Source organism: Setaria viridis, chromosome 9 (genome assembly GCF_005286985.2).
Source record: "Setaria viridis chromosome 9, Setaria_viridis_v4.0, whole genome shotgun sequence".
NCBI lineage: Eukaryota > Viridiplantae > Streptophyta > Magnoliopsida > Poales > Poaceae > Setaria > Setaria viridis.
The window spans coordinates 4,015,215-4,040,979 of NC_048271.2; the positions used below are offsets into that span (position 1 = coordinate 4,015,215).

Consider the following 25,765-nt stretch of genomic DNA (forward strand, 5'->3'; position numbering starts at 1 on the left):
ATTGTTTATAATGGTATAAGTGGGTAATTTTGATGAACATTAGGGGGTTACTTTAGTTTATTTTATATAATAGCAGAGGTGGGTAATTTATATATAGATTTAGGGGGTTACTTTAGGCTATTTTCATAATGGCATAGGTGGGTAATTTTTTAGAAACCATACTAGATCCAATGGCTATAATGATTTGAATCTATTGATTGATGGTTGGATGTTTTACTTTTTTCCGAGAATTTTTAGGATTTCTCTCTTTTTCTAGAGTGTCCACCCAAAAATCCTAGGTGGCTTCACCTAGAGACTTCAAAAGGAGCCTCCAATTAGTAATAGTAAGATAAGCAACCCCATATATGGGCCTGTTTGGCAGAGCTTCACGCAGCTCCAGATCCAAAAAAACAGTAGCTCCACTACAGAGCAGCTCCAGCGTGGATCTATGTTCTCACCGTGGAGCTGAGCAAAAGTGTTTGGCTGACACAACAACTCCAAATCCAGAAACAGAGTTTTTGGTTGGATTGTCCACTAATACCCTTGGTATTTTCCATTTTTTCTTCTCATTTTTTTTCTGAAAAAAGAAAAATGGCCGGAGGAAGATATACAGGTCTCCAGCGCAATCACGTAGACATGTTTTTTTTTTCCATTTTTTCTTCTCATTTTTTTTCTGAAAAAAGAAAAATGGCCGGAGGAAGACATACAGGTCTCCAGCGCAATCACGTAGACATGTTTTTTTTCCATTTTTTCTTCTCATTTTTTTTCTGAAAAAAGAAAAATGGCCGGAGGAAGACATACAGGTCTCCAGCGCAATCACGTATTGACATGTTTTTTTTATATACGCATGCATCCGGTCATTTTCCCAAGAAGTTGATTAATTGTTCATATATAAATTAATTGTTCATACATAAATAATTGTCCATACATAGAAAATAAATTTGATAATTCACTACTTCATTACATTCTACCTCCAAGCAAGAGCAAGATTGGTGGCCAGCTCATCGCGAAAAATATCCATTGTAGTGACACTGCCTTCTGAAGTAGATCCATCCGATGGAACTACAAATGGATTGTACCGTTGCGGTATTGTAGGGACAAAATTAGGATCACGATCAAACCGAGCAAAGTCTGAATCCTCACTATTATGCTCACGAATGAAATTGTGAAGGACCATACAAGCAATAACTACCATTTTTTGTTTCCACATCGGGTAGTTCGGCATTTTGTATAAAATTTGCCACTTCATTTTCAATACGCCAAAAGATCGCTCAATCACATTTCGAATAGAAGAATGGATGCGATTGAATTTTTCCTTTGGAGTTTTTGGTTCCATACCTCTATGCCACTCAGGCATATGATACCTCTCACCCTTATATGGAGCTAGATAACCTGGACGATTGGGATACCCCGCATCGACAACGTAGTATTTACCTACAAATGATGACAAAAAATAAATTTATTTGTAGTCACGTATAATGGTAAAATAACTATTCCAATAAATTTTACCTTGCGGTGGATGTGGAAAGAATTTCTCGTCCACACTCAATGCATTGTATAACACACTTGTGTCATGCATAGCTCCTGGTTGGCCCGTGGACACATATGTGAACCGCATGTCGAAATCACAGACTGCTAAAACATTTTGGGTGGCTATCCCTGTCTTCCCGATATACCTCACTTGATCATCCGGTGGAAGGGAAACACGAATATGGGTGCCATCAAGTGCTCCAATGCAATCTTTGAAATGTGGATATGCTCGCCTATCATCCCTTATTCTCCTATGAACATTATGAAAATTTGGATCTTTTGGCCTAATGAAATCCTTTGCCATGGCCATCAAACAGTTTAGAACATTCTCAAATTTTCGACTAATAGTTTCACCAGAGTGCTTGAATCGATTTTGACATTTTCTATTAGACTCATTTCCCGCACAGATAAATAAGAAAATTCCTAGACTCTCTTAGGTAGACATGTGCAACGATGGTTTTAGCCCATACCTCTGTACCAATAAGCCATGAAGATCAAAGAAGATTTCTGTGCTCATACGCAACTGGCTATGGCATTCGCCTGGAGTGTGCAAAGTCTCCAAAATAAAACCCATTCCACTGGTGGTAGATGTCCTTGTAGGGTTTTTAGTAAGGAACATATCAACATATATTTGAGCAAGCATAGCACCTCCTAGGATAGTTTTGAAAAATTCCTCATTCTCATCACTAGAATCATCACTAGACAACTGCAAGAATAAAAATAACATGTCCAAATAACAACGTAAGATGAATAAAAAATGACAACAATTTGACCATCACAAATTATCCACACAAGATAGATGAATAAAAAATGACAACAAATTAAACATCACAAATTTGTCCATATGACATAGATGAATAAAAATGACATGTCTAAAAAAAAGATGGCAAATCACTCGGCCATCACTTTGCAAACATCATATCGTACTTCCTCTTAAGCCAACTAAACCTAGCCTCATTGGTGGGAATAGTCATGAACATTTCCCTTTGCTCTTTCTTGACAAAAAGCTCAGTTGCCACAAAATGCTCATCACTGCCACACGCAGCCCCACATGCGGCAACATGGTCCATTACTTGTTCAATAGTGATCCCAGCTTGCCTGCTTGCCACAAAAGAGGAAGCATTATCTGATATCTTGGAGATGTGTTCTTGTATAACTAATGCTGTGCTTGCCTTAGATTTCTTGTTAGGTTTATCAAGGATCACATGTACTTTTTTCTTAGCATTGGCAACGGAAGGAGAAACCTCCTGGACCTCATCGCCATTGTCTAAATCATTGTTACCACCCATCTCTAACCCATCCTCGGCATCAATGAAGTTGGAACTCATAGGATTGGGTGCTTCTTGGCTTGGGGGTATGATGGGGTTGGAACTCATAGGATTCCAATGATCTTGCTCTTCATTAATGATGTTTCCAAACATCACCTTCAACTCATCTTCGTTTTGGAGAGGCCTATTCTTAAATTTTCCCACGCCAGGAATGTCCTAAAAGTGTTTGACAAAGGTATTAAATTGAAATTATACAAGACTAATATAATCTATATATGAACAAAATACCATGCGAGAAGTGCTCACTTTTTTTGTTTTTTTCCACCACTCGGTGTCCATATTGATAGTTCCCTTCTCCCAGTTCCAACCAGTACCAGTTTGCTTTCTCATTAATTTTTTCCATGCAGACAAATCACCCCTCAACTTATCCCACTTGTTCTTAAGTTGACTTTTTTTCAACATGATACCGGTACTCTGAAAAAACCTTTCTTTCACCTCGGAATATCCCACATTGTTCAAATGAGTGTTTGGTCGATTTCCTTTTCTAACTTGTTCAGCAAACAACTTGCAAACAATGGTGGTATAGCCATCATTCCAATCCATATGATCACCCTATTAATGATTTCCCCAAAATATTGTTCAAATTTCAACTCTATTATACAACAGCTCCACTACAATGGAAGAAAAATATACCTCATCATCCCTTGCCCTTTTGTTAGCTGATGCAGCACGCCTCCTAGCTTGCGCAACCGGCGTAGAAGATGCCTGCGACGCCATCAGGAACTCATCGCCGATCACCGCGTCCTACATGCCATTTGCCAATAGTCAACTATCACAAACAGTAGATTAAAATGGAGTTTTTTTGGGGTGATGGTAATGTGTAGTAATACTGCAATACACACTCCTAGTCACAATTTCAGAAGTTCACATTTAGAAAACTGAAAGTATATATCAAGGTTTAGACGTGTGATGTAGTTACACCACAATGGATCGTTAAAGCACCAGTAGCAGAACAAAAGAGTGAACCTGCAATGCAAACCAATGTTCTCCAGTCCCTCTGCCAGAACTATGATAGCGATGATAGTGAGTGAGGACAACCCCTCTTGAAGCCATAATAATACTGACAAATCTCTGGCAGTCAATGGCTCAACTGCAAGTATTGACTCTTAGTAATCTGGATTGTCTAGATATAGTTGTGTTATTGGATATCCGAAAATGTTGCAGTATTTGTAAAAGTGATGGTCGCAAAAAGTTCAAAATTAACTCAGGGTTCATAGGCAGATCCTTTCAACTTGTTAGTATTGACATAAAGCATAGAACATGCAGTGCACAACAGTGTTGTATGATCTGAAAAGGACGACTACAATTTTACTCCTTGACTCTATGATTACAAGGACACCTCTACACCATCCAAGTTTTAAAAACATGCTACTATTTCCTACAATAGGTTGTTGAAACAGCACAAAACATTTCCCCTGACAACAATTAACCAACCTCATCACAGTAACCAGTTCATACTAGTGACCCAGAAAACTCATGCTTCAGTCTTACGATACAAACAAGCCGTGCAAGACAACAATAGCCGTTTGTGCATGCAATGACAAGCAACGGACGTGAACAGTATCCGTTTCTGCGTACCAAAGTGATGTGCACTACCCCTCACGACAAGCCGCACAATGACACCATGCCAGCTCAATGCCAACTCCATGGATGCATCCCCCTTTTGTGTGCTCTACCGCAAGTGCATTTCCCTTGTTTGTGCTCTAACAGCTAGTGCATCTCACTTGTGAGTGCTCTAACGGCTCGCCACACAACGACACCATGCCAGCTCAAAGCCAACCTATGAAACCGGTCACAAATTAAAGAACAAAGATATCAAAGTTCTAGCATACTGCATTCTACATAAGATCAAGCAAACCTGGAAGAAATTGTTTCATTCCCGTCACAAAATAGACAACTTATAACCAATCATCACAAGAACCCGCCTACTCCGCAGAAATAAAATCCAAGCATGTGACAGAAGCAAAAGAATAAAAGACAAACCAAACCAATGTGTATCCATCTGTCATGCAGATGGTACTACCATCACGCTAAGCTGTTGCAACAGCAGCTACCTAAAACAAATCATTGAACCTAGACAACTAGGACAGATCAATAGAAATGAATAGATTCCATGGGTAACTAAGCGGCTAAATGTCTGGTTTGGCCTTCATCTTGATTGTTCAGCTTGGAATCAGATGAAAAACTGTAGGGACAGTACAGGCACCCAGCCTTGAACCAGCAACAGCTGAGAATCCCCATCCAGTAGAACAAAGAAACATTTCTGCATTTCGGCTCGCCATCATAATCATCATCAGATATTCTTACCAAGCCATCCGCGTCGCCATGGCCACCCGCGGCCCGGCTTGCGCCGTCCAGGCCGGCCGCGCCGCCCAGGCCAGCCGCGGCCAGGCTTGCGCCGCCCAGGCCGGGCGCGCCGCCCAGGCCAGCCGCGGCCAGGCAGGCGCCGCCCAGGCCGGGCGCGCCGCCCAGGCCCGCGGCGGCCAGGCTCCCGCCGCCGGGTGCGCCGCCCAGGGTCCCGCCGCCGGGCGCGCCGCCCAGGCCCGCGGCGCCCAGGGTCCCGCCGCCGGGCGCGCCGCCCAGGCCCGCGGCCCCCAGGGTCCCGCCGCCGGGCGCGCCGCCCAGGCCCGCGCCGCCGGGCGCGCCGCCCAGGGTCCCGCCGCCGGCGCGCGCCGCCCAGGCCCGCGACGGCCACGCTCCCGCCGCCGGGCGCGCCAGTGACGCCGCCGGGCGCGCTAGTGATGGGGCCGGGACGGGAAAGTCCAACCCTAGGGGCCGGATTGGAAGATGAAGGGGGCGGAGGAGGTGGAGGAGGACCTGAACTTCTCATTCCCGACGGCGGTCCGGCCACCGACGGAGACGAGGCGGCGGCCGGCGCTGGATGCGGCGGGGGAGGAGAAGGATAAGGCGTCGGATGAAAGAACAGAGGGACGGCGCGGAGAAAATAAAACGGAGGGCGAACCGGTACGAGATGTGTGTAATCGATGGTATTGGTGGGTAATTTCCACCAACTCCATGAGGGGTTACAAAACCAGCGTTTTGAGAGCACCCCCTTGGGTGCTCCGTGGAATTGGTGGATCTGGGAGCTGGATCCAATTTTTTTGCGGATCTGGAGTTCACGGAGCTGTACCGTTTGGCTGGAAAAAATAGGAGCGGAGCTGTTTTTAAGGATCTGGAGCTGCGTGGAGCTCTGCCAAACAGGCCCTATATAAGAGATATATAGCCTAAACTCCTAGGCAGTTCCGCAGGGCACCAGCCCACCAGCCCAACACACAGTTATCTGAACCATCGTAAAATCGAAGCTTCTTGCTGGTCAGCTACTGAGGTGTTACAAAAAGAAGTCCGTCCTAGCAGTAGCTCCACTTCACACACACCAGCATTTTTTTTTACCTCTGCTGTTTTCTTCCACCACCAAAATTAAAGCAACGAGCACTCGACAGAGCTCGCTCCTCCGCATCTCGCTGCTTCGGAATGAGTGGCATCTGGCAAGCATATTCCACCGCTTGAGGTTTCAGAACAGTTCGGCGGCACGGTTGATGCTCAAAGGCATTGGAACCCACTCCCAATGAGCATTGATGCTGTAGTAGTGCCAAGCTTAGGGCAAGGCCAACGTGGCTGACTCAAATGCTAGGAAACGTGGGATCCGGTGCAGAGGGCAACAGGTAAAATCCATGAGACCAAGCAGGACACCCCCACAGTCAGTAAACAGAAGTTAGTAGTTTATTTGCTTGTGGTGCACTCTAAGATTGAAGCGTATTTTTTCTTTTATATACCCACAATAGTAAAGGTGCATTCTTATAGCAGCGCAAGATGCTTAAGCTCACCTTTTTGTCAATGTTGTGGTTGCCCTTAGACTTGCACGTACCATTTGATTCTCGTCATGGCGCGCTAGGTGCAGTCACGTAGACCCGCTGGAAGAAGCGCTTGTATCAAGGGAGAGACGCTAGCATCACAATGGGTGCGCCAACCAATGATCCTTGAATCATCCAAAGTTGTGCACTATTGCATAGCCAAGATGCATCCTGCACAGGAAAACAGCGGATTGGTGGTGACCGACAGGCCACACCACATATCGTTCATAATTATATTGTTCCGAGACTCGTATGCAAATCGTAATCGAGAATGCTGCAGAACATGTTCCTCACGGAGGTCTAAAACAAAAGTCCCATAATTAACTTGCAAGGTGTCCTGTTTAATTAGGGTTCAACATGCAAACTTTGACTAGTGTACTTGCAGCTAGTGCTCATTAATGTTACATGTACCACTTTCATATAAAAATCTGATAATAACAAAAATTAGATGATATAAATGGGATCTGATAATAACAAAAATTAGATGATATAAATGGGTGGTAAGCTGACTCCTAGGTACGACACATTTTCAGAACAACTCGCGCTTTACAGTGTAGACTACATCGGCACTAGCCTTGCTTCCCACACTGTAAAGCATAATTATGCCACCAAACCAGAACATGAATCAAACAAACAATTAATTCTAGTGTAAATCACTTTATCTAAAGATGGCAGAAATAGGTCACGTTCCACCTCTATGCTGTAAGTACCACCAACAAGCTAGTGGCTCACTTCACACACTGATCCCCCTCTTGGTGCATACTCCTCATTACCCCGTTGTTTATTCTACCTGTTTTCTTCCCCAACTAAACACCCAATGGAAGCCGTGCATCCTTATTTTGCTGTTGCCTTCGGAATGAGTGGCATCACGGGAACATGTTCAGCACCATAGTCGATGCTCGGCAGAATCAAGATGGACGCCCAGGCAACATTGATGAGGTGATGCCAAGCTTAGGTTTGCACGGTAGAAGAGATGACGTTGCTCTCGACATGGTTCAGTCCCGCTGGTTCTGCTGACAAGCACACGCGCGACGTCACAGCGTGGGTGAGCCTATACCGGTGATGCTTAGATCAGATTGCTCTGTAGCGTGGAGACAATAATCTTGCCTAGGCAAGATGAGAATTGATGTGACATTGTATTCGGCTGTCGTGGTGTTATGGTGACCCTGAAGCACCACAGCGATTCAGGATGCACAATGAATGTAGATGCAGAGAGTGCTCATTTTATGTCACATGTATATATCTCACTTTCATATCTCAAAAATATAAGAACAGATGTTAAACGATATATTCTCTTGTAGAGTTATACAAGTACTATGGACAGTTGGACACTCCTTGCTTCACACACGCTACTCCAGCTCTTGAGTGCATCCTTGCATATACTTTTAATCTTATTTTACGTATTTTCTCACCACTACGATAATACTAACTACTACCTCCGATTCTTTTTATTTGAACAGCCAAATTGAACTACTTTGCAGGCTAAAATCACTGTCCGAAACGTCAAATATAATGAATCGGAGGTACTACTAAGTGAAGGTCAATGCGTCTTGTGCATGTCGCTACCAGCTTCAGACTGAGGGGAATCGGGAAAGCGCAGTCCACAAGACCCACACCTCCTGGTCGGTTCGCCGCCTTCGTCTGTGCTTGTCCATCACGTCGACGACGTCCATGAGACCATGAAGAACAGATAGACGCTACGTTCAAGCTTGGAATTACATGTGTTAGCACATGAGAGAAACTAAACGTTCGTCGCCCCCACGAGAGTTGAGAATCATAGCAGCAAGCCAGCAACTGGGGTGGAGACTGTTCGGACAAACGCAAAAGCTTTTCGCCTGATGGGCCGCGCTTATTAGATGGATTATATTCATCCTGTTTTAAGGTTTAACTTGCAAACTTTGACCAGTGTACATGGAGCTGGTGCTCATTTTTGTCACCTATACCACTTTCATCTAAAAAAATGATAATACCAAATTTAGACGATATATTAATTGGCTTTGCAATTTGTATAAGCTACTCCTGTATAACTACTATCGGCACTTGCCATGCTTCCCGCATCGCACATTTTTTTTAATCCCATTTTACCTATTTTCTCACCACAAATACTCAGTGAAGGTTTATTTCTTACAAGTTGCTAGCTTCGGATTGAGCGGCGTCGGGAAAGCGTTGTCCACTGGCGGATACGATCATCTGACAGCTTGCCGCCATGGTTTGTGCTCGTCCGTCCCTCATCAGGCGCAGCCATAAGAGATGAGACCGTGGCGAACAGCTAGCTGCACACTCCGTTGGAGCCTGGACTTGCGTGATGACATGAGATAAACTGGGAACATGGTATAGTCACCCCCTTGAGAACAAATCATAGCAGCAACCGAACTGGAGACTGTTCTAATAAACTCTGTTGCCCTGATGGGCCGCACTCGGATGGATTCATCCTTTTCTAATTTCTACCAGTACCGGGAGGTTTGTAGTTTTGTTTCTAGAAAGCTAGCAACTAAATTGAACTTGAATAGAAGTTAACATCTTAGCGTTTGCATGTGAATTGACCCACAAATTTTTCACGTTAGCTTTACGACGGTGTAACTTGCAGAATAATTTTAACTTGTGAGAACTTTTATGCTGCATAGACTTATCCTCCCATGGATTAATGAAATAGCCTCAAATTAATTTTTTCCCCCCACGAGGAGTCACATAATGCACGAGTAAACCTTAACAGCATTCTAAGTAGTGAAACATTATATTGACATGGATTTAAACTTGTTGATTCTAAGTAGTGAAATATGGATATTGACATGGATTCAAAATTTTCACAAGGAAGCAAATAGTTCATGGTTAAACTTGAACAACACTCAAATTAGTGAAATTTGATATTGCCATAAATCATTCATTCGGGTTTGGCGTTCACGCGGCCCTGCAGGGACTCCCGTATGGCACCGGCACATCATCATAAAATCGAAGCTAGACGTCCTACCACCTCTCTATCTCTCTCTAAAAACAAAAGTCATACCAGTAGCTCACTTCACACACTCCAGCTGTTTTACTAGCTCGTTGTTTCTTTCACCTGTTTTCTTCCCACCACTAAAGCAGCAAGCACTGAATGGAAGTCGCGCGTCCGCATTTTGCAGCCTTCGGAACGAGTGGCATCGGGCAAACGTACTCCACCTTTTGGGATCTCGTCACGGTTGATACTCTAAGGACTCAAAATCCATGCCCAAGAGACATTGATGCTGCAGTGCCATGCTTAGATTTGCATGAATCAAGAGCGTGTAGTTCTCGCGAAGGCTGGCCCCGCTGAAATGGAACAAGCGCCCATTGCAACATGCGGATTACTTGTCTGCAACATGCTCCTCCCTGAGGTCTAAAATGAAGCCTGTTTATGTCAGCGAGTGCTCATTCATGTCACATATCTCACTTTCATCTCAATATATGATAATTTATAACAAAAAAAATGATGTATTCGCTTGTAAACTACTCCTACATTTCTACTGTCGGCACTCGCCTGCTTCACACGTACTACACACACCGCACATTAGTTTTGTTGTAGGAAGCTACTACCAACTAAATCCAACTTCAATAGAAACTAACATCTTAGCGTTTGCACGTGAAATTGACTCACAAATTTTGCACGCTAGCTTTATGGGTTTAACTTGTGCAGTAACTTTAGATCAAGTGATATGTATCATTATGTTTCGCGAAAAAAGGTGATGTGTATTACAAACTCATTACAGTTTTCTATTACTGCCAGTTTTTCTGTACGTGTTAAAGTTTCGATAGTGTAACCATGTGCGGCGGTGCATGGTTCACGCAATGAAACTATATAGATGCTTGATTGATATTGATTTTCAAAAACAACAATGGAATGATTATAAGATTGTTTTAACTTACAGCATCTGGACACAATGTCGTCTGGGACCGGTGTATCCGACTTTCTGGTTGACACAATCAATTCCTCAATTCGCCATGGTTGGTGCCATGATGCTCAGCCCTTGCAACCAAGAGCGTTCATATAGTGCAACTTCGCTTACTCTGTCATCTTTGATTTTTGTGTGAAAACATATTAGAAAACTTGGCAGTTGTCCAGCCAATTCTGCCAAAAGTCATCAACCTGAACCTGAACATGAGCCACGTCTATCTTTAATCTCAAACCCTTTCACGTTTACTCATCCTAACTTTAGAAGCTGCTATAATATTACTTAACTACTCCCATTTCAAATTATAAGTCATTCTAACTTTTTTGAGAGTCAAAGCATATCAAGTTTGACCAAGTTTTATACAATAAAGTACTAACATTCATGATACCAAATAAGTATCACTAGTTTTTTCATTAAATATATTTTCATAGTATATCTATTAGGTGCCATAAATTTTTGTGATCCTCTCTATAATTTTAGTCAAACATAAAATGGTTTGACTTTCAGAAAAATTGAAATAACTTATAATTTGGAAACGTGCACAACCTTTGGCTTTCAATAACGGATGTGGGTCTAATATAAAAGAAGTCCTGCTGCAACTGATAAACAAATGGCAAAAAGTAGGACATGTTCCACCTCGCTCTGTGCTATCACTATTAGCAGCAGCCAGTGGCTCACTTCACACACACTCCAGCTGTCGGTGCATGCTCGTTTCTTTCACTTGTTTTCTTCCACCACTAAACACTCAATGGAAGCCTTGCATCCTCATTTTGCTGCTGCTTTCGGCATGAGTGGTATCACGGGAACATGTTCGATCAGCTTGACGAGTTGATTTGACTGTTCGGCACCAGAGTCGATGCTCACAGTGCCTGTGTCCAAGTTATATTGATGCTGTAATGCCTAGCTTAATTTTGCACAGAGCAAGAGTTTGTTTTTGTTCATAGGCATGCCGCATTCGGTTTCATCGCGCTAGCTGGTCCGTCCTGCTGACATGTACATGCACGCCGTGAAGGACTGGCGTGTCATCACAGTGGGTGCGTCTAGCTGCCTATGATCCTAGGATTAGATTGCTCATGTTGGACGAGATTGCATTTGGCTCTAATGTTGTTGCTAATCATCGTGCACCAGAGCGACCCGATGGTGGCTAGGCCCAGCGGTGCATGGTTCACACAATGAAAATATATGGATGCTTTGATTGATAATGATTTTTATAAATAACAATAGAATGATTATATGGTTTCGAATTTACAACATCCGGATAGAATGTCAGGGAATGGTGTGGTGTTGATAGTGGATAGGTAAGCCCAATACACACTTTTGGGAATTTTTTTTCACGCTGTATAGACTTTTCCTCCCATGGGTTAATGAAATGGCCTCAAACTTTTTTTCTTCGCGTGAGGAGTCAAATAGCCTCAATTCTTTTTCGTGAGGAGTCAAATAATGCTCACATTTCATGCTATAACCACTGTCGAGACAAGCGCGTCGCTCCCCAGTCACCACTCACCACACAACAGCTCTCGCATAGTCTAGTGTCATTTTGGATACAAGAGGACCGGACCTTCTCCTATGCACGACGACGAGAGGGGCAGTCGCCATCTTCTGGAACACAGTAGCCAACAGTTGAGGGATTGGTTCTGATAAATCCAAAGACTGTTTTCTCTGAAGGGCCGAGCTTGGATGGGGCTAATCCAATCCTTCCAACAGAGTTTTTTTTTGTTTTGTTTAAAAAATGTGAGATGCCAAATTGAACTTGAAAACAAAAGTTTTAAGGGTTTTATGTTAACTTCATGACCTTAACGTGTGCGGTACTTTGAATATAACAATTTAATTCAGATATAATCATGTTGTTATTCAAGGGGCTACAACTATATCAGTCACTGACGCCATCATTTATATTATATTTTTTTTTGTGAATTTTAAGTCTCAGTGTAATCTTGTCTGGTGGCAGTTTACACAATGACAAAACATGATGTTTTTTTTCTTTGTTTTGAGCCGATGGGATGGGATGATAATAATATTGCGGAATTGTACCATGCGGACATAATGGCAGGAACAAGTCTTACGTGTTAGTGTTGATAGCTTTATTTGCACAGGAAATTCCACCGGGTCATAATAGTTGATAGGTAAATTGTACAGTATACATGTGGGGATTTTCGTGCTGTATAAACATTTTATTTTGTAGGCTTATAACGTAGCCCCCAAATTCAATTTTTCTCACGAGGAGTAATTATTATGCACGGTCAAACTTGAAAAAGCACTCCATGTAGTGAAATGTGGTTATTGACATGCCATAAATTGAAGTTGTTGATTTCAAATTTTTTCGAGGCAATATCTCATTGGTTGTTCTATATCCACATATAGAACATTTGCCTCTTTCATTTCTTTGCCACTTATAGACTTTTTTGTATTCAGTTTCGGTTTCTACATCCACATATTACAATAGGTCACGTGAGTTCGGTCGGTCCTTCCCTTGATCAGTCGCTCACACTCACAGGGGACAACACATTCCCCCCCCCCCCCCCCCCCCCCCCCCCCCCAATCTTTCCAAGCGACTGAATGCTGAAGGCTAAACAGTCGTACACCTATAATCTAGCTATTTATTCAGGCTAAACGGCCATTTAGATGAAAAGTGGGTAAATCAAGCAACAGCTTCCGACCTGAGGTAAATTTTCCATGTGCAATTTACCCTACCTCACTGCTGTGCTTTAGCATGGTAATTTATTTGACCTACCAACTCGCTTTGTTACCGAAAGTACAACGAAGAAATATATATAGGCGTGCACTGGCCACCAGCAAGGCCGCAACCTTATTATTAGTTTAAGCTGACTTTCCCTGCGCTACGCATTTCTTTGCCTTCCTGGTTATCTTACTGTCGCCGCCAAGCATTCGTCCAAGCACTTCTACGGGGTGTTTGGATCGAAGTTTAGTCTATGTCACATTGAATATTCGGAGGTTAATTAGGAAGACTAAATATGAGTTAATTATAAAACTAATTACACAGATGGAGGCTAATTCACGAGACGAATCTATTAAGCCTAATTAATTCATGATTAGCAAATGTTTATTGTAGCATCACATTGTCAAATCATGGATTAATTAGGCTTAATAGATTCATCTTGCGAATTAGCCTCCATCTGTGTAATTGGTTTTGTAATTAGTCTATGTTTAATACTCCTAATTAGTATCTAAACATCCGATATGACTGAGAATAAACTTTAGTCTTGTGAACCAAACGGGGCCTAAATCGTCAACCTCAACTAGCATGGCCGACGCTGCATGTCACTTCATTCGGAACGAGCTGCATTCACTACTAAGGAAATGGCCTTATGTACCGGTTGGGAACCCCCCTTAGTACTGGTTTCGCAACTGGTATTATTAATTCGGTACTAAAGGGGCCCCTTTAATACCGGTTGAAATAACCGGTACTAAAGGGGCCCTTTAATACCGGTTGAAAAAAAATTGAAATCCACCCGCCGCCCCACCCAGCCGTCGGTCCCGCCGCCCCCGACTTCCTGCCCGCCGCCTCTCCCGCCCGCCTGCCGCCGCTGCCGCCTCACCTTGCCCCACCGCTGCTCCTCATTACCGGTGAGAGGCGAGCGGAGGTGGGAGGGGAGGGGAGGCAGAGGAGGAGAGGAAGGGTGAGGGTGCCGTGAGAGAGATAGAGGAGGGGGGATGGGATAAGACTGTCGGGCGGGCAGGGTGGATGAGGTGTGGCTGACGGGAGGTTTTAGTAACGGGTGGGAGCTCCACCCGGTAGTAAAGGTCACCCTTTAGTACCAGGTGGAGCCTCCACCCAGTACTAATGTGCCTTAGGATCTTTAGTACCAGGTGGAGCCTCCACCCGGTACTAGGTGACCTTTAGTACCAAGTGGAGCTCCTACCCGGTACCAGCGACAGAGCTTGAAATTCGCAAAATGACATCAGATCATGAAGTTATGAAGTACTTGAAACGCCAAGCCTAGCTGAATCGTTAAGGTGTTAAATTGGTTGAATTTATTAGAACATTATTTCCATATATGATGAAGTACAAGAAACGTAAGAATAACAATGCTTTATCCCAAAGAAATGTTTTGTTGAATCAACTTGAGGTAAAGGTTCGGGACTAGAGAGCCGCTTGAAAGATTTGTATTCCACTAGTCATGAATTTTCTGAACCATATGAAAAATGTACAGTTGGAAAAGGATAGAGAAAAAAATATGATGTTCATGATGGATTTTTATTTAGAACTAACATAACATGTGTGCCAAATTGTTCTATTAGACACTTGTTACAGTAAGCACATGCAGGTGGACTAACGGATCATTTTGGACGGAAAATGGGTCACAACATTTTAGACTGGTAACTGCAGCTGCTATAAATTACTTGACCATGCGCAAGAAGTTCCACTCTGATTCCCAGAAAATTACTAATGTGCAACATTTGTAAATTCTTTTCTCATATCAAACAACAATAAAGTAAAATGGTATCTACTTTTATCATTTTACTCTTGTGTGCCTGCGTGAGTGCTCCTTTTATCTCCTCTATCTACCTCCTTTATTTACCAATTTACGTATTAATCACTGCCACTAGTCTACTATATATATTACCAACCTGCAGTTCACTCCTCTCATCACGCACTCCAGCTCTTGCAAGCGCCCGCGCGCACTCAATCTAGCAAGGTGAATGAGAGAGCACTTACAAGTCACATGCATGACACGTCGAGTTGTTGCTCGGAATGAGATGCATCGTGAATTCATGACCAACGATGGCTTTGACATCAACAGCTAGCTGCCACAATTGGGGCCTGACCTGGCAGTCAAGAACACCCACGTTTCAAAGAGACGCTGCTGCGTGTCTCGAAACCTTCGGAAGGTCAGAGAAGCATTGGAGCAGACAAGGTCGTCGTGGCCCGGCCAGAATTCGCCTCTGTTCCTGACGGCTAGCATGCTGTTTGCTGCGCGAGCAGACAACCACCTCGCTGCTGGGCACTCCGATCCGACCGGCGCCTCTACGCCACGCTCGCGCAGCCGCCACCTCGACGACAGCCATTGCTTTCATGCACTCAAACAGCCATACAGGTCCGTGTGGCAACGTATGACTCGACGCCGCAATGCATCCCCTTCTTCGGAATTGGCGGCACCAGGAATTCAATTCCTGCTTGGGTATCAGGAGAACCTGACGGAAATGTGGAAACCAGAAGGCACTGAGGATCGGAAAGGAAAGGGACTGGTGTCTGTTCAGCAAACGATCGGAAAACAAGGCCTTATGGGGTGAAGGTTACTGACCAAGACTGCTTGGACACTACCGCCGAATGGTTGGACGAAAATCAACGTGGACGGCTCCTTCGTTGCAGGATCAAGCAAGGCAGGGATTGGTGTGGTGGTGAGAAATAGCAAGGGGGGTTGAGGGATTCCAGTTCACGGCCTGGCGTGTGCTGTTCAGATGTGCAGAAGCAGTGGAAGCAGAGGCAAGTGCATGTGTCAAAGGGATTAGTCTAGATCTAGCCAAACAAATGGTGCAAATCTCCAGTTATACTCAGATTTTGATTGTGCCAGAGTAGTAAGTGCCCTGAAAAGAAAAAAAACAATAAATCGTAATACTGTCTTTGCAATATCAGTGGGAAGAGAAATGGCTCAGTCGCTTGGTGAGTGGAAGATAGAACATGTGAAGAGTGCAACCAGGTAGCAAATGAATTAGCGTTGTTAGATAGATGTACAGTTTAGTTTAGGCAAATGCCTGTGTGCGTGTTCGACCTTATCAACATCGATTGTAATTAACAGCATCGATGTTTAATTATTAAAGCACTCTCTTTACCTGAAAAAAAAATAAGTGGCTCAGTTTGGTCAGGCCATGTATCAAGGAATAACATTAGTTGTTCCCCATCCCATCGCAGAAAAAGCAGTCATGGGACATCATCTCTTAAACTACCACTAAAAATTACTCTGCCATTTGCAAGAAAAAAACAATCTGTGTTATGTATTGTTAGGGCGTAGATTCAGTCTGGCCAATACGTGCATCTGTAATCTGTCTAGAAATGAGTGGCATCCTGAAATGGTACCGGACATCATGGTTGCTTGACAGTTTGCCCACTGGAGATGCGAACGAAGCGAATTCTAGCTGAACTGCTCGGGGTGCCTCGTCCCATATTGTACTTTGGGTAGGAGAAGTGTTTTTCCTTTTGTTTTAGAACGAAGCATATGCCAAAAAACATCAAATTGAACATGAACATATGTCTTTATTAACTATCTTATTCTTAGAATTGGAGATGGTATAAGTGACTTCGCCATGTGCAAGGTTGCAGTGGTACTTAATTAAAGAATAGAGCCCTGCTTTGCTACCGTATATGTAGCATGGCTAATTTATACCACCTATCAAGTCAGATCACTTTAAGTTAACAATAAAAATAAAATGACTGGCCTATTTGTTCGCTTCTTGGCTATAAGTAGCATCAACGAGGGGCTCCTTCGTTCTCACTCCACCTCCCTAGTTTTGTTTACCTTCATCTTTCTCAAAACTACACACTGAATGGAGAGGTAATTCGGAGTGATTGGTATCAAGGAAATGTATTCCACGGGACGTGGGATTTCCTCTACCGTTCCCCAACATGGTCGGTAATCAGCCTCATCAGCAAGTGCTCCTTAATATAAGACTAACCGCAACAATACCCCCAATAAATAATCCTCTAAAAGAATATTCCAATAGTCCTGTAAAAAATTTAACCCCTTAAATTACTCTATCCTGCAACAGTAACGTCTATTCCATCCTCCATCCGCCGCTACTGTGGCCTCTGCCTCGCCGCGCTCGCTGCCACCGCTCGATCTACAGGGTATTGTTGCAGTTAGTCTAATGAGTGTGCTACCTTCCATGGTCAAGTCAGAATTTCATTGTACCTGTGTCCTCCATCTACGGAAGAAGTAGAGATCTTTTGCTCCGCGCTCTACCTGTCAAGTCAAGCTTGCCTTGATCTCATCTCAAGGTAATTAAATGAAGAAATAAATAAACGGCAGCACATTATCTAAAAATTAATAAATGGTGAAAACAGAACAGCATGTTCACCAGCCGGCTTGTGTACCTGTAGCAAACCCCATCATATATACATGTATCACCCAGGCATATTCTGACTTGACTTGACACACTTGAGCTAGCTCTTTGCGATTGCGTGCATGCTCCTTTTAAGACTTTGCTTTTACCTGTTCTCTCACCACCTAATGCAAGTCGTGCGTCCACACTTTGCTACCTTCGGAATAAGAGGCCTCAGGCATGCATATTCCATGGCCAGCTAGGTTTCGACGGTCGGGCACCTAGGTTGATGCTCATCCTTTCTCAGATGTGCGCTTAAGTAAGAATGCATGCACCAATGCCAAAAGCTGAAATTATCCCAGAATATGGGACGGCAGCGGAGGCCTTGGTGGCTGCCGTACGAATGGCAATGCGATAGTAACCCATAAAGAGCTTCCGGTGTACGTGTATTTTGTTAGTCAATCTGCTGCCTTGCACGAAACAGTAATCTAGATCATGTGTGTCCATAGTGCTGCTCGGCTTCTGTGGATGACTTAGAACTTTTGTGCGCTCTAGCTCATTCCACGGCTTAAAGCCATGCAATACCTCTTCAACGTGTGATTGATAATTAACAATAATCATGTTTAAATTCTTGAAATATTAATAAATTTCCCAACATGTTTTTCATGAGCTTACCATTTTGGGTTGAACTGGTCAGTACATGCAACTCAATATATTGGCAAAAGCACCAAGTTCAAATTATGACGGGCACAACCAAAATAAAATAATTGCAACAAACTCTTATTTTCTAAATTTGAGGCGTGAATGATGGATCTTGCATGTGAGGGAAGTGATAAAGTACTTTTTTTTGAGATTATAGGCTTATAGGTCATGGGGATATATATCATTCAGTAAATTTTTCCTTAGAAGACATGCCAATCCCGTTTTATTTTATCGCGTAACCATGCATGGTGCAGCCAGTGCCATTTTTGATATATATGAGCTCTAAGAAGACACAAACTTTGGGGCACCCCGCATGAGAACAAAATGGCCACATATCATTTTGCTCCCATTTTGGAAAAAAAAAAGTACCATTTTCATGCTCCACATCCTCTCAGTGCCAAGCACTACTCGATCGACTGAGGCAAAACATCTATCATGGCACGCGAGTCTGCCATCGCTTGGGAATGAGTAGCATTGGGATGGCGCCCGCCGCTAGCTTGGTTGTCTAGCAGATCGAGCTTTCCATGCCCCTAATAATGGCAAAAGGGCACATCTTCGTGGAGAGAACATATGTGCAGCTATGGGGCCCAGCAGTGCGTAGGATATGAGATACATGGCGAACTTTTGACATGAAGTTGGATAAATCCAGTTCTTTCGTGCCAAAAGATACGTCGCGCGCAAAATGACCAAGATAATAACAAATTAAGCTAAAAACATCAAAACTCAAAAAGTGTATGCGCATTGCAGACATTTTATGATTTTTTTTGTGTTTTTTAAGTTGCAGTGTAATTACGTGCAGTGTTTGTGCACACAACAAAAATATATGGACACTTTGGTGAATAACTTTTTTTTTCAAGCTAGCCAATAAAATGATACTCTTTGGTGTCCCGCTTGTAGGCCCACAAGGAAGCTTCTATATGTGCTCTGCAAATAAAATTTTGCCATGTGTAAATCTACTAACGCACTTTGGTATGGTACTGAGGAATACAACCACAATATATATACCTATTATTATTAGTTGCACCTCATAAATATATCGCCAACCTTAAGCTCACACTTTAATAGCGCTATTGCTCTTGCATGATCTCTTTTAATATTTTTCTTTACCTTCTCATTATTCTATTGCTAGGAAGCACTCAATCTAGGTCCGTGTATTTTTTTTAATATAATCAGCAGCTCTCCAGCTAGGTTCATTTAAAAAAAAATCTAGGTCCGTGTGACAATGTATGACACGACGCCACATCGTCTCTAAGAAATGAGCGGCATAAGGAATCCATGATCAATAGATAGGTTGGTGCCAACACTTGGCCATCAAATTTGGTTCTCGGACACATGGCTTTCCGGTTTCAAGCACGACATGTTGCATAGCTTCACTGTTACGCCCTTGAATTTAGGGAAAGAAAATGAGAGAAAATTTTTGTTGAACCAGGGAGGTCATGGTCAAATCTTAGGAACCAGTTGGTGACAGTCACCGCTATTTCTTCCAGTTCTGCCAGAAAAGAAATGATCGCCAAACACTACTGCGTAATCATGGTGAAGCCATTACCGTATTTTAGATCCAAGAAAACAGACAACTATACAGGAAGGTGCCTTTGCATTAGTTGGCCTCAGCTCGGTAGGGAGTTAGTGAAACTACCAGCCTACGCTGCAAGGTGATGCACACGTTCACGGTTCATAATTGAATTTGGCACCTGCTCATTGAGGCCATGAAAAACGCTATGAATAATTAATTTTGCAATGTGTGCAATAAATGCTGACTTGTAGTCATAGTAGAGCCATGCTGATTTAATATCACAAATCGATAAAATTAACCTTGTGTTTCCTCCCGGTACAATCTTCAACTCACTTCCTGCTCTGCAGTTCTTGCAATCTCTTGTGTGCTCCTCCTCTACCTCATCAGTTCTTTTACCTTTTTGGTGAGGAAGTTCTTTTACCTATTGTTAACCGCCAAGCACTCAAGCAATCTATGCTGTGTCGCTTCGGAATGAGTGGCATTGGGAGAACATATTCAACAGGGGTGCAGACTCTGACGGTTCTTCACGATGGCCGCTGCTCTTCTTGCATACAGGAAAGCACATGTGGGAGTACAGCGTCGCCTCTACCACTACAAGATTTGCGGTAGTTACCGACAGATGGCAGCAGGATTTTCCTTGCTTGTTCATTTGTGCACTGGTCAGTTTTCCCTGATAGGTGATAGTTGCTATGGAATTCATTTCCACTCACAGCAAATAGTCAAATTGCACTTAAACACCATCGCCCATTAAGAGGAGGAAAATACTAAAGAGTCAATCCCCCTCGGCCACTCTAAAATACCCCTTGGCAATTGTTTTGAACCTTGTAGTGTATAGAGCTTGAATTTTGCGCAAAAACATGAGAGAACGTGGTCCAATTGGAGGGACGCCTTACTATAATCCTATGACCGGCGTTTGGCACACCGGTTCTCCCAGTTCTACCAGCAGGCAGCCAAGGAAAATCATTGTATCGTTATATAAGGAAGTTATATAAGGAAGCGTACGACATCAAATCATCATGAATCGCATGTGTCGTAACTAAAATTCTTTTGCGTTTTCTCATCTATGGCAGTAACCGTACACGGTAACTTCAATTTCTTGCATTGCTAAGAAAAAGTACAGCCATGAAGGCCTGTTAGATTGGTCAGGCAATGCACCAAGGAGAGAGGAAGCCACTACCAGAAAACAGAAGGTTCTTATATATCGACGTGATGTATTCCTGTCGGCCTTCCAAAACCGACAGGAAATACTCCTAGAATCCCTATCCCCTTTTCTGATGGTTTCTGGCCGTCAGGGATGTTGTGTTCCTTGGTAGTGGAACTTGAACCTTGTATCCCTATGCCCTTTCTATCACTCGCGGAAAAAGAATGGTCATGAAGCAGCATTTCTCGAAATTAATTGCAAGATATTCTAATCTGACTCCCAATAGTACGACTTACGTCCGTCATGTGTCACTAAGGTTCACTATGACATCAGAAGAAGAACCCACTCTTGTTCAACAAAACTATCAATCTTCACCTCGTTTTCTCATGCATCCTCAATTCCTAATCTGCCCAGCATCTTCAGCTCTTTGTTATCACAAAGCAATTATCAATGTTTAAAGTGAATGTCATACACACATGTGCACATCTTTTACGAATAAGAATCATATATCGGAGGAAGATAATTAGACGCCCTAGTCAATAATGTTGCAGTATACATGATTTTTCCTTTGAGAGTTGAGCTCCCATATTAACAGTGTACTACACGTTATTTTCTGGTGTTTGAGATGTAGACTTTTTATATTGCAACCTTTGGTTGAAGATTGTTAAAATTTTAGTGATCTCAAATACAGCGGCTCCCAATAATTAACTTTGCCATGTGCTCTGCTCTGTAGTTTAAAAGAAAGGAGCCCTGCTTTGACTAGTGTACATGTAGTTGTGCTTTATTTATTTCAGCTGTCTCACTTTGATCGTAAGAACATGCATGGGTAATAAAAGTAAAGCAGCATGGTCGTTCACCTCTTTCCTATAACTAGTTAACTACTAGTAGTTTCATCGTGGGCTCACTTGAGACATTCCACCTCTTGCAATCGCGTGCCTTCTCCTTCACCTCCGACTTCTCTATCGCATATTTTATCCTATGGAGGCTAATCTGACATGTGCATCTGCAAGATTAGTTTCGGAATGAGCGGTATCAGGAGAATGCATTCCACAGGTTGAAGATGGCAGATAGTTCCCCAGCTCAGCCTATCAGCCATAGAGTCAGGTGTGCCCAAACAGAAACTAAAAATTGAGCACAAACAAGTGAGAAATGGTAGATCCATCGAGCCTCATAGCAATGACAGGGAATCATATGGTACTTATGAGCTTTCAGGGTCCGCTTCCTGCTCCTTTGATAGATGGCGATTGGGATGTGCTGTGCTGATCATCTCTGCCTATGCTTTGAGGTCACCTTCGTTTACAACAAGGTCAACCCCGCGTTCGTGCTCCACTCCCTGCCGGCGGACAGCACGGGCCAGTCCCTCTACGGCATCTACCTGGTGGGCATCCCAGACGAGTTGGCTGACGACGACGACCACAACGACCTCAGCGTTCAGGATTCAATTCCTCAGTTGATTTAATTACTTGATACGAGACGGCGTCATTGACGACCAAGGTGCCCAAATGAGCTGAGATAGCTTAGTGGGTGATTGGATCTTTAGTCCGGACTAAAGTTCGTGTCACATCGAATATTCGGAGGCTAATTAGGAGGATTAAACATGAGCTAATTATAAAACTAATTATACAGATGGAGGCTAATTCCCTAGACGAATCTATTAAGCCTAATTAATCCATTATTAGCACGTGTTTACTGTAGCACCACATTGTCAAATCATGGACTAAATAGGCTTAATAGATTCGTCTCGCAAATTAGCCTCCATCTGTGCATTTGGTTTTGTAATTAGTCTATGTTTAATACTCTTAATTAGTATCTAAACATTCGTGACAGAAATTTTAGGAGCTCCTAAAGAACCAAAAGAACCTTATCTCTTGCAAACTTGTCACCGTTGAATTTGGTCTTGTACGTATTTCTCGTACTCATGTCCATATATGTAAAATTGTCATAAATGGTATATTCTCATCTCACAAAAGAGTGAAAGGAAAATGTAGTTTAGCAATTAGTAATTAAAAGGGAAAAGAGCTAAGAATCTCATAAGCAAATAATTGATCTTGAAACAGTAAATTTTCACTTTGCAAGATGACTTTGTACTATACTCTGAATCATGGTTCTTGAACAAAATGCGCTGATGCAGTTTGGCCAAAGCAGCTGGAGACGTTCCAGGTCTCCCCCAAGATGCCACCGCTCCACACGTTACTGATTCCTTTGCATTAGTTGCTGGTATTATATAGGAGGGCCTTTGCATTAGTTTCTGGCATCAGCCTGGCAGGGAGGGAGTGAAACTGCCACAGCCAACGCCGCAAGGTGATGCACATGTTCAAGGTCATGTAATTTAATTCTGCACCTGCCCGCTGCGGCCATGAAATAAAACCGCTGTAAATAATTTTGCACTGTGAAATCAATGCTGACTTGTACGCGTAGTAGGGCCGCTAATCTATATAAGGAACCAATCAAATTAACCTTGCGTTTCCTCAAGGTGCAATCTTCAACTCACTTCCTGCACAGTTCTTGCAATCTCCCGTGTGCTCCTCCTCTACCTCGTCAGTTCTTTTACCCTCTTTTTGTGAGGAAGTTCTTTTACCTATTGTAAACTGCCAAGCACTCAAGCAATCTATGCTGTGTCATATGTGTGTTGCCATTGTCGCTTCGGAATGAGTGGCGTTGGGACTTGGGAGAACATATACAGCAGTTGTCTAGACTCTGACGGTTCTTCACCATGGTCGCTGCACGCCTGGAGTCCGAGAAAGCACATGTAGGTGTCAATTGTTGCCTCTACAAAGCTGAAATCTTGTGCAAAAGCATGGGAGAAGTGTTGGGCAGTATCGACGACCTTGTGGTCCAATCGGAGGAACTCCTTTGTGCAATCCGATGTCCGGCGATTGGCACACTAGTGCTGCTAGCAGCCCAAGGAAAATCGTTGGACTGTTGTAAGGAAGCATAGGACATCAAGTTCATCATGAATGCATGCATGTGCAGTAACTGAAAATCTTTTACGTTTTCTCATCCTGTGGCAGTAACCTTAGACAGTAGCTTGCTTGCATTGCTAAGAAAAAGTACAGCTATCATCACCACCAGAAAACTGGATTCCTGTCACCGTGACGTGTAAGAACCGACTGGAACAAGAAGTCTTTCCTGTCTTGTTTCTAAAAAAAAGAAGTCTTTCCTGTCGGCCGGACCGACAAAACTTACAGGAAATACTCCTATACCCTTTCTTCCTCGCAAAGAGAAGTAAGGTGACGACTGACGAAGCTCTCTCACTTTTTTCCTTGACAATTTTTGGTCGACAGGAACGTTCCGTTCCCTGCTAGAGGAACTTGAACATTGTACTCCTATCCCATTAATTTCTATCGTTCGCAAAAGTATAGTCATGAAGCAGCATCTCTTGAAATTAAGTGCAACATGTTCTTATCTGACTCCTACTAGTACGACCAACGTGTCATGTGTCAGGATCACTTTGACATCAGAAAAAGAAAGCCACATATATGCATTCTTGTTCACAAAACAATCAACCTTCACCTCAATACCTCATTTCCCATGCATCCTCAACTCCCAATCTTCCAACATCTTCACATCTTTGCGATCACTTGTGTGCTCCTCTATCTTCTTTCTTCTTCTCACTACGAAGCACTTACCAATATTCAAGGTGAATATATGTACATGCATGTGCACTTCGTTTATGAATGAGAAGCATCGGGGAAAGATACTAGAGGGACAGGCTTGGCGCGGTGGCATAGGGCACAGAGCTTTGCCATGGGGGTTCCTCCTACGAGAAATTCAACAGATTCATGGAGCTCGTAAAGAAATGAAGTCTATGCAGAATGGATGATGAAAGAGTAATAACTTTTTTTTTGGGGGGTTTGGCGGGGGGGGGGGGGGGGGGGGGGGGGGGGGGGGTTCATATATGAATCAAAAAATGAAGCCATTGTCCAAACACACTCAGAGAACGGAGCATCTTGATGAGATTTCGACTATTACATAAAAAAAGGAGATGGCCTTTTAATTCACGTATTAGCTTTTGAGATGCTTGTTTATTCTCAAAACTTTGTTTGAGATCGTGTAGCCTTGTCTACATATGTAATTATTTGTGGACTGATTCTCCCTTATTGAGATGCTGAAGCTGGATTTTCTACACATTATCTATAAAATATAAAAAATATGATATTCGATAATTTTAGGAAATGTAATCACATTTTTTATCAATAGAGAAGTGACATGTATTCAAGCATTCTCTTCAACTAAACAAAAATTAAATAAAATCCTTTGAGTTGAATTATTCTTAACCAATTGTCTACCCGGTAAATAAGCTGCAAGATGCTATATATTGATCTGACTCCTTGTCAAACTAAATTAGGTTTAAAAAAATAAGCCGCAAAAACTACTGCCAACCTTCAGCTCACATGTAACACACTCTACCTTTTGCCATAGCGCTTTGTGGCTCCCCTTCGCCTCCTTGCTAATCCAATCTTTTGCCTATTTTCATACTGCCATGCAAGCAGCACTCAATCGAGGTTAATATACGGCATGTAGTGCGGTCTTTTTTTTAGGAGTTTCAGAGCAATAATCCCTATCCCTGGCCCGTCAGCATTGCATTAGGTTTGATGCTTTACCATCAGGTTTGATGCTTATCGACAGAAAACAGCGCTACCGGTGCGCACTAAGCTGCGACTAACGTTAGCTTATTTTTGCACATAAACATGAAAGAAAAAAAAATAGTGGTTGCCTCAAGGTGAAATCAGAATCGCAACCGATCAAGTGGCACATGTCGTTCCTCCGAGGCACCCTGAATCTAGCTATAGTGGACTTGCATTGTGGGAGTC

At 43.0% G+C, this 25,765-nt stretch overlaps 1 protein-coding gene across 1 annotated transcript; it reads right to left on the reverse strand.

Annotated features, from left to right (window-relative positions):
* Nucleotides 1–2,301: 2,301 nt before the first annotated feature.
* Nucleotides 2,302–3,529, reverse strand: LOC117835001 (L10-interacting MYB domain-containing protein-like). The gene is made up of 2 exons (XM_072291193.1): nucleotides 3,084–3,529; nucleotides 2,302–2,993 (listed from the first exon to the last, which is right to left on the reverse strand). Exons 1-2 carry the CDS (start codon nucleotides 3,378–3,380, stop codon nucleotides 2,412–2,414), a joined length of 879 nt encoding a protein of 292 aa, XP_072147294.1. The 5' UTR covers nucleotides 3,381–3,529; the 3' UTR covers nucleotides 2,302–2,411.
* Between the last annotated feature and the right edge of the window lie 22,236 nt (nucleotides 3,530–25,765).